Source organism: Papilio machaon, chromosome 18, assembly GCF_912999745.1.
Source record: "Papilio machaon chromosome 18, ilPapMach1.1, whole genome shotgun sequence".
Lineage (NCBI taxonomy): Eukaryota > Metazoa > Arthropoda > Insecta > Lepidoptera > Papilionidae > Papilio > Papilio machaon.
In genome coordinates, this window is record NC_060003.1 from 2,890,495 (window position 1) to 2,903,539 (window position 13,045).

General features: G+C 31.9%; 1 protein-coding gene across 1 annotated transcript; it reads right to left on the reverse strand.

The window, feature by feature from the left end:
* Positions 1 to 658: 658 nt before the first annotated feature.
* Positions 659 to 5,972, reverse strand: LOC106715424. The gene is made up of 2 exons (XM_014508711.2): positions 5,814 to 5,972; positions 659 to 1,243 (listed from the first exon to the last, which is right to left on the reverse strand). Exons 1-2 carry the CDS (start codon positions 5,845 to 5,847, stop codon positions 885 to 887), a joined length of 393 nt encoding a protein of 130 aa, XP_014364197.1. The 5' UTR covers positions 5,848 to 5,972; the 3' UTR covers positions 659 to 884.
* Positions 5,973 to 13,045: the final 7,073 nt, after the last annotated feature.

The following is a 13,045-nucleotide window of genomic DNA, read 5'->3' on the forward strand; positions in this document are numbered from 1 at the left end:
TGTTGAATTGTCATTGAACGCACAATAGTTAATATGTCATAGCCATTCGTGCATGTAGAAGTTTTTAACCAAACTATTGGCCATTTAAGATTTTTTCATTAAAAAACTATAAAATATTTTATATCAGTCTGAAAGTAGCAACATTTTTAACACCTCAGTCGCTAAATTCATTTTAAATTTTTTTATAACTACATATTTCAGAAATATGTATAATATAGTTAAATAATAATTTAATACGAGAAAATATAACAAGATATACTAAAATGGTACGAAGATATTTTACAAAAGTATACATATTAACCAGCCTCTTAGATACAACCTCAGTTTTTTATTAACAACAAGAATAACTATATTTAACCACAACGTTTTAGTAAGACACTGCAGTTAATTATTATTGCTGGAAGCCGTGATTTAAATAAATCAAAAAGCTTTTATTTCTTAATAAGTACATCGACTTGGATATAACTAAGGCTGTCAAATATATCGCAATACAAAAAGGATCAGGATAAAGTATTCTAGGGATGATCGATAGTGCAGTTCATTAGATATTTTATAGTCCAGGAGCTAAAGTATCGATATAAAAAATAAATATTTTTCAACAAATTTTAATCAATTATAAGCTTATTTTTAATTAAATATAATTTTGCATTTTTAAATATGCACCAAGTATTGATGAAATACATCGGATAAGGGTTTTTTGCGCTTTTATAATCGATTGTTTTACAATATCGATCATCCCTAGTGAGATAGATTCAAGTAACACTAATAGTCTTATTATTATAAATATATGTTATATAAGATCAAAGCGCGAATATAATTCGCCAATCACAATCAGGTTACACCCTTCATTCACTCTTTAGGTTCCATTCATTCACTGCTGTCATTTACTCATCTGGCTCTATTTTTATGGGCCGAATAGCATCGATGTTTTGACGCTGAGCATCTATAAGGCATATCTGTTCCATATAACGTCGTCTATTTTCAGGGTTGTTCATCATAGCGGCGACGTATTCTGACGTTTCCTTCTGAAGAGCTATGATTTTTTGTTGAATCAGTCTGTTTTTGTGCATTAGTGCGACCGTTTTCCACGCTAGTTCGAGTATAACGCGGTTTTGTGCGGTCTTTCGTGCCTCCATAGCGGGGCATGGTATCGGATTAGGGTTGTTACTTCTTGCGGTGTTCGCAGCGAGAAAGTTGAGCCGCTGCGTGCGTCTGGCCTCGCGAACGCGGGCTAATTGTGATCCTGTAACAAGAAGAAATTGGTTAGTTAGTAAAGACAACATAAATGACCCTAAATTAATACGTGTGAGACTTATTTTATTATATTTTCAATTGTTTATCTCACCGAGAAGAGTACGATATTTTTAAAGCAATATAGGACACTTGACATCCTTGTAACTTTGTTGTGGATAAAAGTAGCATTTTTAATATTGTACATACGAATTTAATGGTATATAATAGTAAACTGTAATTTAAAGAAAATAATTTTTACTATTCGACCTCATTGCATCTATTGAATTTATTTCCATTGTGTAAAAAATCGGAAAACTATCTGTACAACCAAAAGCCTGACACATATCGCAAATATCATCGGTAAATCCGTGTTAACCACCGTACAATGACACGAGCGTTGAACTGTTGATTTCACATGTCGTAGTCACGTGGTCCCTTACGCCATTACTCGTTATTAAACACCGCTCTCTGCTGCAACGTGATGCAACTATCTAGCTACATGTCCCTGTACTATCTATAAACCTGCATTTAGTTAATACTAAGCATGCGGTTTCGTCCATGATACGAACTAAAAGACAAATGTTTTTACGTTTTATGACGTAAATAATTTTTTTAACATTTATAGTAAAAAATCGAGCAATATACATTTTATGGGTTTAAATTACACTCTATAAAACTATTATCATATGTCAAATTAAAACAATGAAGTAATCATTTGGGCAGGGTGAAGACTCGACGCTATATTTTTTGTCATTTTCATTACTTATAATTAGCTGCATATTAGTTTCAAGAGCAGGTCATTAACCCGTGAACAACGGTAAGAAAATAAAAGCTCAAAAGTACCTATTCTATACTAGTATACTTTTAATTTTTTTTTTCATCTAAATCTTATCAGATTTTTGTTAAATTATTAATAGTTCTTGTAGCATTTCAACTAATAACTAAATTAATGTGTCAACTAGGCTTGTGCTGTGATATGGTTTACGATAATAGTTGTATGGCGGAATTTGAACCTTTGCAACTTGATCGGAAATGCGTACCTTTAACCATTAGTCTACTGGCGCATCAAAATTACCATTACATCAAGAACATGAAAAATGAAATATAATCATTATTAGTTAAATGGAAAAAATATTTATCATTAATAGATTAATTTCTCAATATTTATTTAATGGTAAACTTACTAAAGTAATCGAGGTTTAGGTATACTTTAAAAAAACATGTAAAGCTATTGACAATGTAATTTTGATGAGTAATTTTTTTGACTGATTTATTTCGTAATGTTTATTAAGTTAGACGTAATAACAGGCCTTTTTCTTCAGTTAAATAACTTTTTGTACTACAAAAAACAATATCCGACAAACTGTACTACGTCACGAATCGAACGACGTCTCGCTCATCAAATTCGGTTTAGTCCTTTTAGCTCAAGGTGGACACTATGAAACTTAATTACAGTCAAAACCGTTTATGGCGACATCGTTTAGAACAACATACCGGTTAAATTGACCAAAATCAAAGGTCCTGGCTGAATGTTATATACATATCTTTCCTATTAATACCTGTCACCGGTTGTTACAACTATCGGTTTTTACGACTCAATATGAGTAGTCCCTTCGATGTCGTTATAACAGATTTTGACTGTACATGCAAACCCACATACTTTATATAAACAAAGTATATAAACATAGAGTCACGTTAATGTTTCGTATGCATTCAAAAACTGGCCATCAACAAAAAAAGCGCGCACGTTGCCACGTGACTGTTACGTTGGGAAATTTGTGCAAGGATGAATGCGTTCAGTAATTGCTGTTACATAAAACACGTTTTTGTTTATGCAACATTTTATTTATAGCTTTTTTTTTATTTCCTAAACATTAGTTACTTCTACACAGGTTTCTATTCAATATTTTTTGTCTACGTGATCTCATAACAATATGAATATGAGACAGTAGTTAGAAACTGATTAAGACGATAGATAATTAACTTACAACGGTTAATTTACTTTGGTTTAAAACATACACGTATCTTTCTGAATATTTTATATTATTCATTTACTCCTTAAATAAATTCCAGTTATATCGAGGGAGAGAAATTACAATAAATAAATGAATGCATTGAATTCTAAGCAGAGATAACTAGATTTACATTCTGCATGATCTTGGTAAACTTACGTTACTTCTTGTAGGTCAAGTGCACTGATAAACTTTCTGGGTCATTGCAGCGCTTAAATTTACTCTGTGTCGACTCTACCGTGCAAAGGTACATTTTGTATCTAAGCTTAAATGTTAGGATTTTAAATAATGTTTTTGTTGTTAACCCCGTACATATTTAAAATAAATTGAATCTTTTACACCTTAAAAATGTCCGTACATAAGCTAGTGGAAGAGATAACCGAAGAAGGCTTATAAAATTCGAGCATACATTACAATTTTAATGATAGTGAGTGTACCCAAAACGTGTCTTATCTTTAAAACACGTGCGGGATAGCTACGTAACATTTATTTTTGTAGTCACTATATCTGTATATGATAAAACATTTTAGTAAATGCCTACGTTTCCTGGTCTTCCGTGTTCATGATAAAACAATAAAATTAACTTTTAGTGATTGATGATCGAAGAATTAGAAAAAAGAAAAAAAAATGTTTTTATTAATAATTTAAAGATTACTGAATAAAACGCAAATAAAATTGCACTTATTCGTTGTTGTATACTTTTTAACAAAAGATGCTATTCAATGGCATAGTTAATAGATGAGAATTATATTAACATATATGTATATGGTAAAATGTTATATATTCAAATAAGCATTGTTTATGTAGTCATACTAATTTATCTAATTGTAAACAACTTGCTTTAAAATAACCTTCGGTTATTGATAGAGTAACACTATTCTGATAAGTTTGATTTTCTTAAAAATTTTGAAATTTCTTCTTTACTATAAAATTTGTAATAAATTAACTACTTTTCTAGGCCTAGTTAACTTTTATTTTAATTAGATTTTTTTCCTAAAACTGTAAGGCGGTTGCAAGTACATAAGGCGTATTTATATATCCATTTGAAAAATATATTTTCAGAGTATTTGCGATCTTTACCGGAAGTGCACATCATATTAATCGGAAGCATGCAATTCTACTCGTTAACGATAGAGAGTTCCGTTCTTCATTTGTATTATTACAATTAGACACATTTATGATGCAACAACTGTCGTTATTATTGTTGATAAAATAAAAATCAAGGCGTATCTGTGATCAAGACGTTGAAGTTTAGTTTAATTCGTTCTTTCACAGCTTTTTGTGCATGACTTATTCACATTCAACATTTACAAGTGGACAAGGATGATTTGCCGGTACTTACCTATAAAACAAACATGAACAGGATCTTAAAATCAGACGAAGTATGAGTATTTTATTATACTAGACTTTACCATATACATAATATTTTTTTATACAAAACAAATTATCGGTAACCGTATTGATCTTAACGTGGGTGAGTGTGGTGGCGAGCGGTGCGGGGGCGGAGGTCAATTAAGTACAACCACTCCAGATATAATGATCACAGATAATATATACATGACAATATTTTTTGTTTATACTTCTCTCTTGGGGCTTACAAGTCATGTGACTTTCACTTGAAAGTAAACATTAATATGATTTTAAAAGGACTTAGTAGTGTGGATGATTCTTAAAAGCTCACAATTTAACGACTTAGTAACCTTAATCAGATTATATATTGTCTATGTTTGCTATCTGAAAGTAAAGTATTACTTAAGAGACTAGATTTAAAAATCAAAATAGTTTTCTTTACGGTTTCCTATTCTTACAAAAGTGTTACAAATAGTTTACATTGTAAATGTAAAAGTCTCATTCTCACACTGTAAAATGTAAACTGTGTTACGTCGCATAGTTGAGTATATAAACAAAAAGTATTTTGCGTAAACTATCATATTCATCATCATAAGCTCACTTTACGTCCCCACCGAAGGGCTCGGAGCCTACCATAAGTTAGGGGTGACTAGGCTATAGTCAACTACGCTGACCCAGTGCGGGTTGACCTCACACATATCATTGAATTTCTTCTCAGATACGTGCAGGTTGCATCACGATGTTTTCCTTCACCGTAAGAATATATAATAATTATAATATTAATTGTTGAATATTAACCATATAGACTATAAAATTTAAGCATATTTTACTTAGTGTCTCCCGAATTCGACAGGATCATAACCGTAGCAATACGTAGGCACTGTAGCTATACGTATACACAATTATAAAAACATCATTTAAATTCGTCTATATTTCTTTTTGAATTAACGTCCGGAAGTTAAATATTTAACAGAGCCTCCATAAATAATAAATAAATTTTCTTTACTTGTTCTTATTTTTTTTATTTAAAAGAATTTAAAAAAGATGTATATTTTCCTTCCCTTATTATATTTGTTATTCACACTATCCTGAATGATTTCACTCAGCACGACATTGTTTGTGGTAGGTCAGTGCATAGGCGTTGGAAAAGTTGAATCGCGGTTCAGAAAATAAATTGTCCCTAATACTAATAAGTTATTCGTTTAAAAATGCTCATACCTTTTTTAATTTTTCTCGTCCTCTTTTCACACATTTTCTTTGAATAACACAGCTTGCTGTTTTCACAAAACACTGAACAGAGAAAAGTCAGGTAATCTGTTGCTTCTGTTGCACGAAACGTCCGTGTTGCTCGAATGCTGAGCGGAGAATTGACTACGAATCGCGACTTTGGAAATCGATGGCGCGCCGGCAAGCGGTCGGGCCACGCTTCATAAAGAGCGAGATAGAAAGTGGTGTTGTTGTACAATAATTCATATTTCCCTATAAATAGATTTGATTTTTTTTTAATAATAATATAAATTTAAAATATGTATTTTTAATTCGATTCTTGTTCGTAAAACATCTGTTGATATATCTTTTCATCATTAACATTTTTTATAGTAATGATAAATGATTTCGACAAGAGCAAAGTACACTGTGAATCACAATACTTTTAACTCATTTTATACAATATTCACAATGTAAGAGAAAATCAGTCAAAACAAAACTAAGTCAGTAAATGTTAGTCAAACAGCTATAATTTTTACTTACATTAAATGTTCTTTGTGTTGGAATTGTGTTCAAAAATTGTTCGTATCTTAAATAGTTCTTCTTAAACAGTCTTTGATTGAACCGAAATCTATTCTAGTAGTTTTTGTATAATAACATTTTAGATTCTAACATTGAAAAAAATTAAAGCATGTTGTATTATCGTATGTGAATATTTAAGTGATACGTTTTGAAATTATAAAAAAATTTGGAAAGAAAAATTTCCCCATTTTTATGGAATTTATTCTAACATTTATCTGGTAACCCATTTTCCCCCGATAATTGTGGTCGGATGGTTTTTACCACGCATGGAGTTACACGTGCTGGTGTTAACTATAATTTAATTCAAACGTCTGTGACGATTAACGAATTGTGATTTTTATGATCATGCCTCTAAAGGCAGTTCATAAAATGAACTTATTAAATCGACATGCAATCAAAAATAATGACTGCAGATATTATCTAAACTTTACATACATTAATTTTAACTACAAAATAATTCATTGTACTTTAAAATGAAAATTTCCGTATTTATCATTAAAGCAACCTAAAGAATTACACTTAGGAATTAATTAATATTACTAATGTTTTTTTATTAGACCATATTATAATGACTAAGACAGATGACCGCAAGTACAGATGAACAACAATAATAACAACAACAACACCAATACCTATATTAATACAAGAGCTCCTGAGGTATTACAAGATCTTGTTATTTTTATGTTGTTTAGGCGGACACTGCGTTTTGTAGCCCTAAACATGATGACATACATGGCACAGGTATAAGTCAGTCACATAGATGCGATGGAAGACGTATCACGTTGATTATGACGTATAGCTGTCGTCGTATAACGCCACATATGATTCATCGCCAACGCCACACGTATGAGAACGCAATAGCATAAAGGTCAGCACAGACATACCAAGATTCATATTATATAAGATAGAAGTGTGTATAATTTGGATGGATAGTATTTACGGATCTTGATGAAATTTTGCACAGATGTAGAAAACATAGTCTGGAAGAAGCTGCTAAGTTTTTTTTTTTATTCTACGCGGACGGTGTCTCGGGCAACTGCTAGTATACAGTAAACGTATTCATTTAGTATTCAGTGTAACATGACAACTGGTCGACTTTAGAAAAACCGAAAAACTCTACTACAAGTAGAGTTTCGATTATCTTCACACTTGTGATATAATAGTGGTACCGACGACAATGTACGATTATGCTTAAAATATTTAAAGGAAAATGTCCATAATGTCCACTCTATAACTAGTATTTGAATCTCTTTGGTGTGAAGCTTAGGTGTTGTAAGTCAAGGTATGTGTGAGGCACGCGGCTGGGGCCGGGTGCGGCGCACGTTGGTGCTCGCGCCACGAGACACGTTCAGTCACATGTGTGTCACATTACACATTCTATATTTTTGCTAGATACTTCTACACCGTATTTTGTACATTTCCTGCCGCACTTGTCTCCTTAATGTTTAGCTTCCTTAGTGTAGATTTAAAATCATTTGACACTGGCCTAATATACAAATAGAGTAGCATAAAAAATAAATTGAATTTATGTTATGAAAACTAAGGAACTCACTTAGCGACTTTCTAACAACACGAAGCACGGCAATAAGGAACCATTTTCATCCTTTACGATGTATAATTTTTGATAAAGTGCAACGAAATTACTGCAAGTCATGTTAAATTAATAAAAAAGACACCTTTTATTGCATAAAATATTGTTATGTGAAAAGTCAACTGTTGTTTAAGATTCTGGTTTTGTAAAGAAAAGAAAGATTTTGTCATATTAATCAGTGTCAGATACCAATAAGAGAGAGAACAATAAGGTTTTTTAACAGTAAATATGGGTTAACAGATTGTATTTAAAATAATAAGATCACGTTTGCGACCATGTTCAGTGCACAACGTGCGCAAGTTCCCGCGTAATGTGAGCAGAAGTGGCGCGAAACGTACGTGAGCACAGATAAAACAACTGTTTCGTTCGGATATATATGTTACTGATAAAAAATGTGTAAAACCTAACTAACCTAACCTAACCTAACTTAAATGATTTAATTAAATTATGTAGAAAAATTCTAGTAAAATAGGTGTCGCCCGCAAATCCGTCCACGCGCAGTTAAAAAAAACTTAATAGTGGTATGAAAAATAGATAGTAGCCGATTCTCAAACCTACTGAATATGAATATAAAATTTCATAACAAATGTAGATGGCAACAGAGGTAGAGGAAGACCAAAAAAATATGGATGGATTGTGTGAAAGAGGATATGCGTAAGAAGGGGGTAAATTCAGATATGACGGCTGATAGTAATGTATGTGGAGTAGTACATACTGTGCCGACCCTCCATAGAGAAAAGGGAAGATTGATGATGTAAATAATATTATCATCTTTCATGATGTAGCAAAAATAATTACCAAAGAATATTGAGTATTGGACTCATTTAATTCGGCCAACATATTAATTTTTTTACCGAATGTTTAATGTCCTTCCTCATGAATTTACCCCTGAAAATATCATCACGTTCATCTTATAGGATGCGAAGATACGTAAACATTACGGATGATAAAGTTCTATTAATAATTTATGTGATGTCAAATGTTGTTGTCGTTTGGTCGCACGTTGCAAACTTTACAGTAAATAATCCAAGCACGTTTTCTTGTTGTACGTCGTAAGATATAATTATGCGTACACAAGTCGTAATAATTTGTTTATTTTTAGTTATCTTTTGCTTTACGAGAACTAGATTCTGAAGAGACTTCTTACCGTTGGTTTCTGAAATTAAAATCTTTGACACAACTTTGAATTTGGTCTCAGAAACCCACGGTTAGTGTAGCAAGCTATAAAGAAGAAATTTTAATTAGTGAATTTGAAAAGAATGGGTTGAATGGAATTCTAGAATAGCTTATAATTTAGGCATATTGTTAGAAGGTTTAGTAACATACGACTTTGTTTATACTTTAGAATCTCCATTAGTTGTGTCTTGATATTTTACTAAGAAACATGTGACTGTTACTCTGAATTAGACTGCAGTGACATTTGTATTGATATAGTCGTATTGTTATCTATTTTATTTCAAATAGAATAAGAGGGAAAACTTTTTTATTTAGGAACTTCAACAGAAAATAAAAATATTTTTGTACTCAAATTTATCTCTAGCTGGCTATAAAGTTCAGTGACTGATAATGCACCGAGGTTGGGTATTTTATATTTCTATCCGTAGAAGTGGCGTGGCATGTTTCCATTGCACGTTGCAGGGCGACGTGCCGCGCGGACTGTCGCCGCTGACAATGTGCCCCCACAACGTGCACGTTACACACGATTCTTTTATCACTTAGAGCATCACGTTGCGATGCTAATATGCCTAATTAAGTCTACATTTAGATGCTATGACTACTTTAGTATATCTATAGTAAGTTTCATGCCATTCTATGGCAATTGGTAACTAGCCTTTAGATGTTTAGTATCAATTAGCATTAAAATTAGCTGTTAGTTGCCCTAAAACTAATAAGACAAAAATAGATTCAAATTTTTATTTAATTTTTTAATATGATTATAGATAGAATGACTAGAAGTTACGAACATTTTTCTTCATTTTGATGTGAAACATCTATAGGATCATTTGTAAACCGAATTGTTGGCGTGGCGACGCTTGCCGTGGCGACGGGTCGCCAAGCTATACTAAGGTATACATATACATATTTTATGTGTTTAGTTTAATAATATTTAATATTATTTATTATTATTATCATTATGATTTATTTAATTATAATATTTAATATTTTATGCATATTACGTGTACACACACGATGTTTCACATCTGCCAGGCGTCCCATGACGGCTCACAAGTTTTTTTTTAGTATCAATTTTATCTATATACGTATTAATAAAAATGGTATGACCGCATTTGTGTTGCTGATAACGAAAAATCATTTTTTCGTCTGTCTATCGACAAGGTCGCATTTGTTACGGGTTTCATCGATTTTAATGGGACTTTAACTGAAAGGTAGTTGATGTACATATACGAGCATAAGCTAATGCGGTATCAGCTAAGTCATGAGCGACCGCGTCATTAAACACGGACAATTATTTTTTTTACTGGTTTTATTACTTATTAAAAGTTAGCTACTTATAGCTAATTATAACAGATAATTAAGCATTTTTCAAGTAATTTATGTTAATTTCAGAGACTGACGCTTTTAAATAAAATATTGATCATGCCAGTAAAGATGTCTCTGGAAGTAACTTAATTAAGTACTTAAATTTAAATATTTAGCCAAGTTTCCCGCTTATGACGAGTTATAACTGATGATTTTTGTCATGTCTCCTTACAAAATATGACGTGCTGGTTCCAATCTTTATTCTGTTATTATTCTTAGCACAAGGCGGCCAACGTGATAGAATTATTCCTGTATAAACACGCTCTTCATAAAAAAAATCAGGTTGACTACTGCGTGCTAAATTTTATCCATCATATTTGCCTTGTAATCCTTTTCTATAGATGTTAATATTAAGTGATTTTGATACTTCTATTCCGTGTCATCGACATTCATAAAAATATTAACTAACAAAACCATATAAAATAAGGAAATCCAAAATAAGAATATCCGCTGGCAGTTATTGATATGTATCAAAAATAACTTAAGGGCAAAGTTAAGATACGTATGATATTCTAAGTATAAAGTTCGTCCGTAACAGCTGCGCCAACTTTGCGTGACTTCGATAACTTATTAAGTAATGTTTTCAAGAAACGACCTAACTTATACAGAATGCATGCATAGAAAAGTTAACTTTTTAAATATCAATGAAAGTTTTTATAAAAGTTTACTAAATGTAAAATTTAAAGTATGTAGAGTTCGATAATTAAGTAGAATGTATGTATGATGTTAGAATTTATCTATTAAATGGTTTTTTTTATTAAGGATTTATAGTAAATAAATTGTAACTAAATTGAGTGGTAGTACAATGAGATGTGGCAAAAAAAAACATGGGCAAAAGATCCATGCTACTATGATTTTTAGTAGGAATATGAACTAGCCAGTTTGCCATGAACGTGTTAATATCGTTTGTAGTTCGAAAAATGAAAAATAGAAGCATAATAATACAAATCATTTCACGCACGTTAAATAAGTAAAAACAGCTAGGTAGCTGCTTACTACAAAAAAAATCTTAAAAAAACTGTTAACACTGATAAAATATCTGATAAAACAATAGGAAGTGTGCAAAATAGTTAAACAACGTGTTGTGATAAATCTAAGACGTCGTTTAGCTTTTGGGCACGTTTTACACGTGGCTTGTAATCAGACGCTACACTAAACACGTGGAGAGTTGATAAGATTGATTTACGCTTGTATTTTATTATTTAGACACCGATAGTGACTACAGTATCTTCAATGAAATATTTATATTCGACAAAGAATTTGATTTAACTAGTGACCGCCGATTTGTAACAATTTGACCATAATTCATAATTTCACACGCACTTCTCCATTTTAACAGTGTCAAATTCATGTTCAAATGTTCGGACATTTTTTTTATATAATTCATATTAGCTGTCGTCCGCGACTTCGCAAAAAATTGAACTGAGCTAATAGACTATACGTATTAACAGACTGTTCGAATAATACGTATCTACCGCTGTCTCGTGTCATCTAGATTCGTACATCCGTTATGCCAAACATCCATACATCCATTCAAACTATCGCTCTTAGTTAGGTAAGAACACTTACTACAAGGATTTTTTTGATAAATCACGCTTTAAAATCACACCAACCGATCACAATTGATGGGGCACATTACTTCCCTATAAAAATACAAAACATTTCAAGTAAAAAAGAAATGGGATTTTTCCACATGTGAAATGGGTCAGGGCACACGTGCTGCTAGCAACGTCACACGTGAAAAGCATACTTAGATCCAGATAGAAGCATCTTAAATTATTTATTAATTCAAATCCAATCCGTTCGATGAATAGGTACGAATTAAAATACGTTTAAATCTTTCTGAACGGTTTGATTTCAAATAACGTTTCTTGTTAATTTTATTTTTTAGATTTTGTATCAAGGCAATTTCAATTTTTATATATAGATTATAAAAAACCTTACCTCTATTATTCAGTAATTTTTTTCTCTATTTTGCATTATAAATATAATATACTTCGCAAAATCTAAAAACCGTGTCATTTACTGACAATATCTAAGAATTACTGACAAAGCATTAATTACATCTAGGCTGCTTACTCCAAAACTATATGTGTGTCATAGAGTTAAAATATATGCTATTCACGTGTCGGCACTCGACACGTGTTTGCGAGATTTCTTTTATGTACAACCCTGACATACATACATTGCGCGTGATCATTAGAGACCTCTACACGCTTGCGTTGCATAAGTAATGTTTCGGCGTACATCGATATTGCCTATTTTTTAATCTCGCTAATATTATAAATGCGAAAGTTTCGATGGTTGTATGTTTGCTTGTGAGTAGTAATCTTCAGAATGGCTACATGGATCTCGCTGTAATTTGGCATAGGCGTAGAACATAGTCTGGAAGAACACATAGGCAACTAATTTCGTACGGACGAAGTCGCAGACGACAGCTCGTTTAATATAAAAACGGGTCAATACATGATCAGAATTCTATACACTAGCCGGCTGCATACCTACAATGTCGAAGAAGTCAGAAGGTGTT

Bases quoted from the DNA above. Each gene is read 5' to 3' on its own strand.
- LOC106715424 (XM_014508711.2), bottom strand. From the start codon at position 5,847: ATGTGTGAAAAGAGGACGAGAAAAATTAAAAAAG. The intron at 1,244-5,813 runs GTATGAGCATTT...TTCTTGTTACAG, and splicing joins GACGAGAAAAATTAAAAAAG to GATCACAATTAGCCCGCGTT.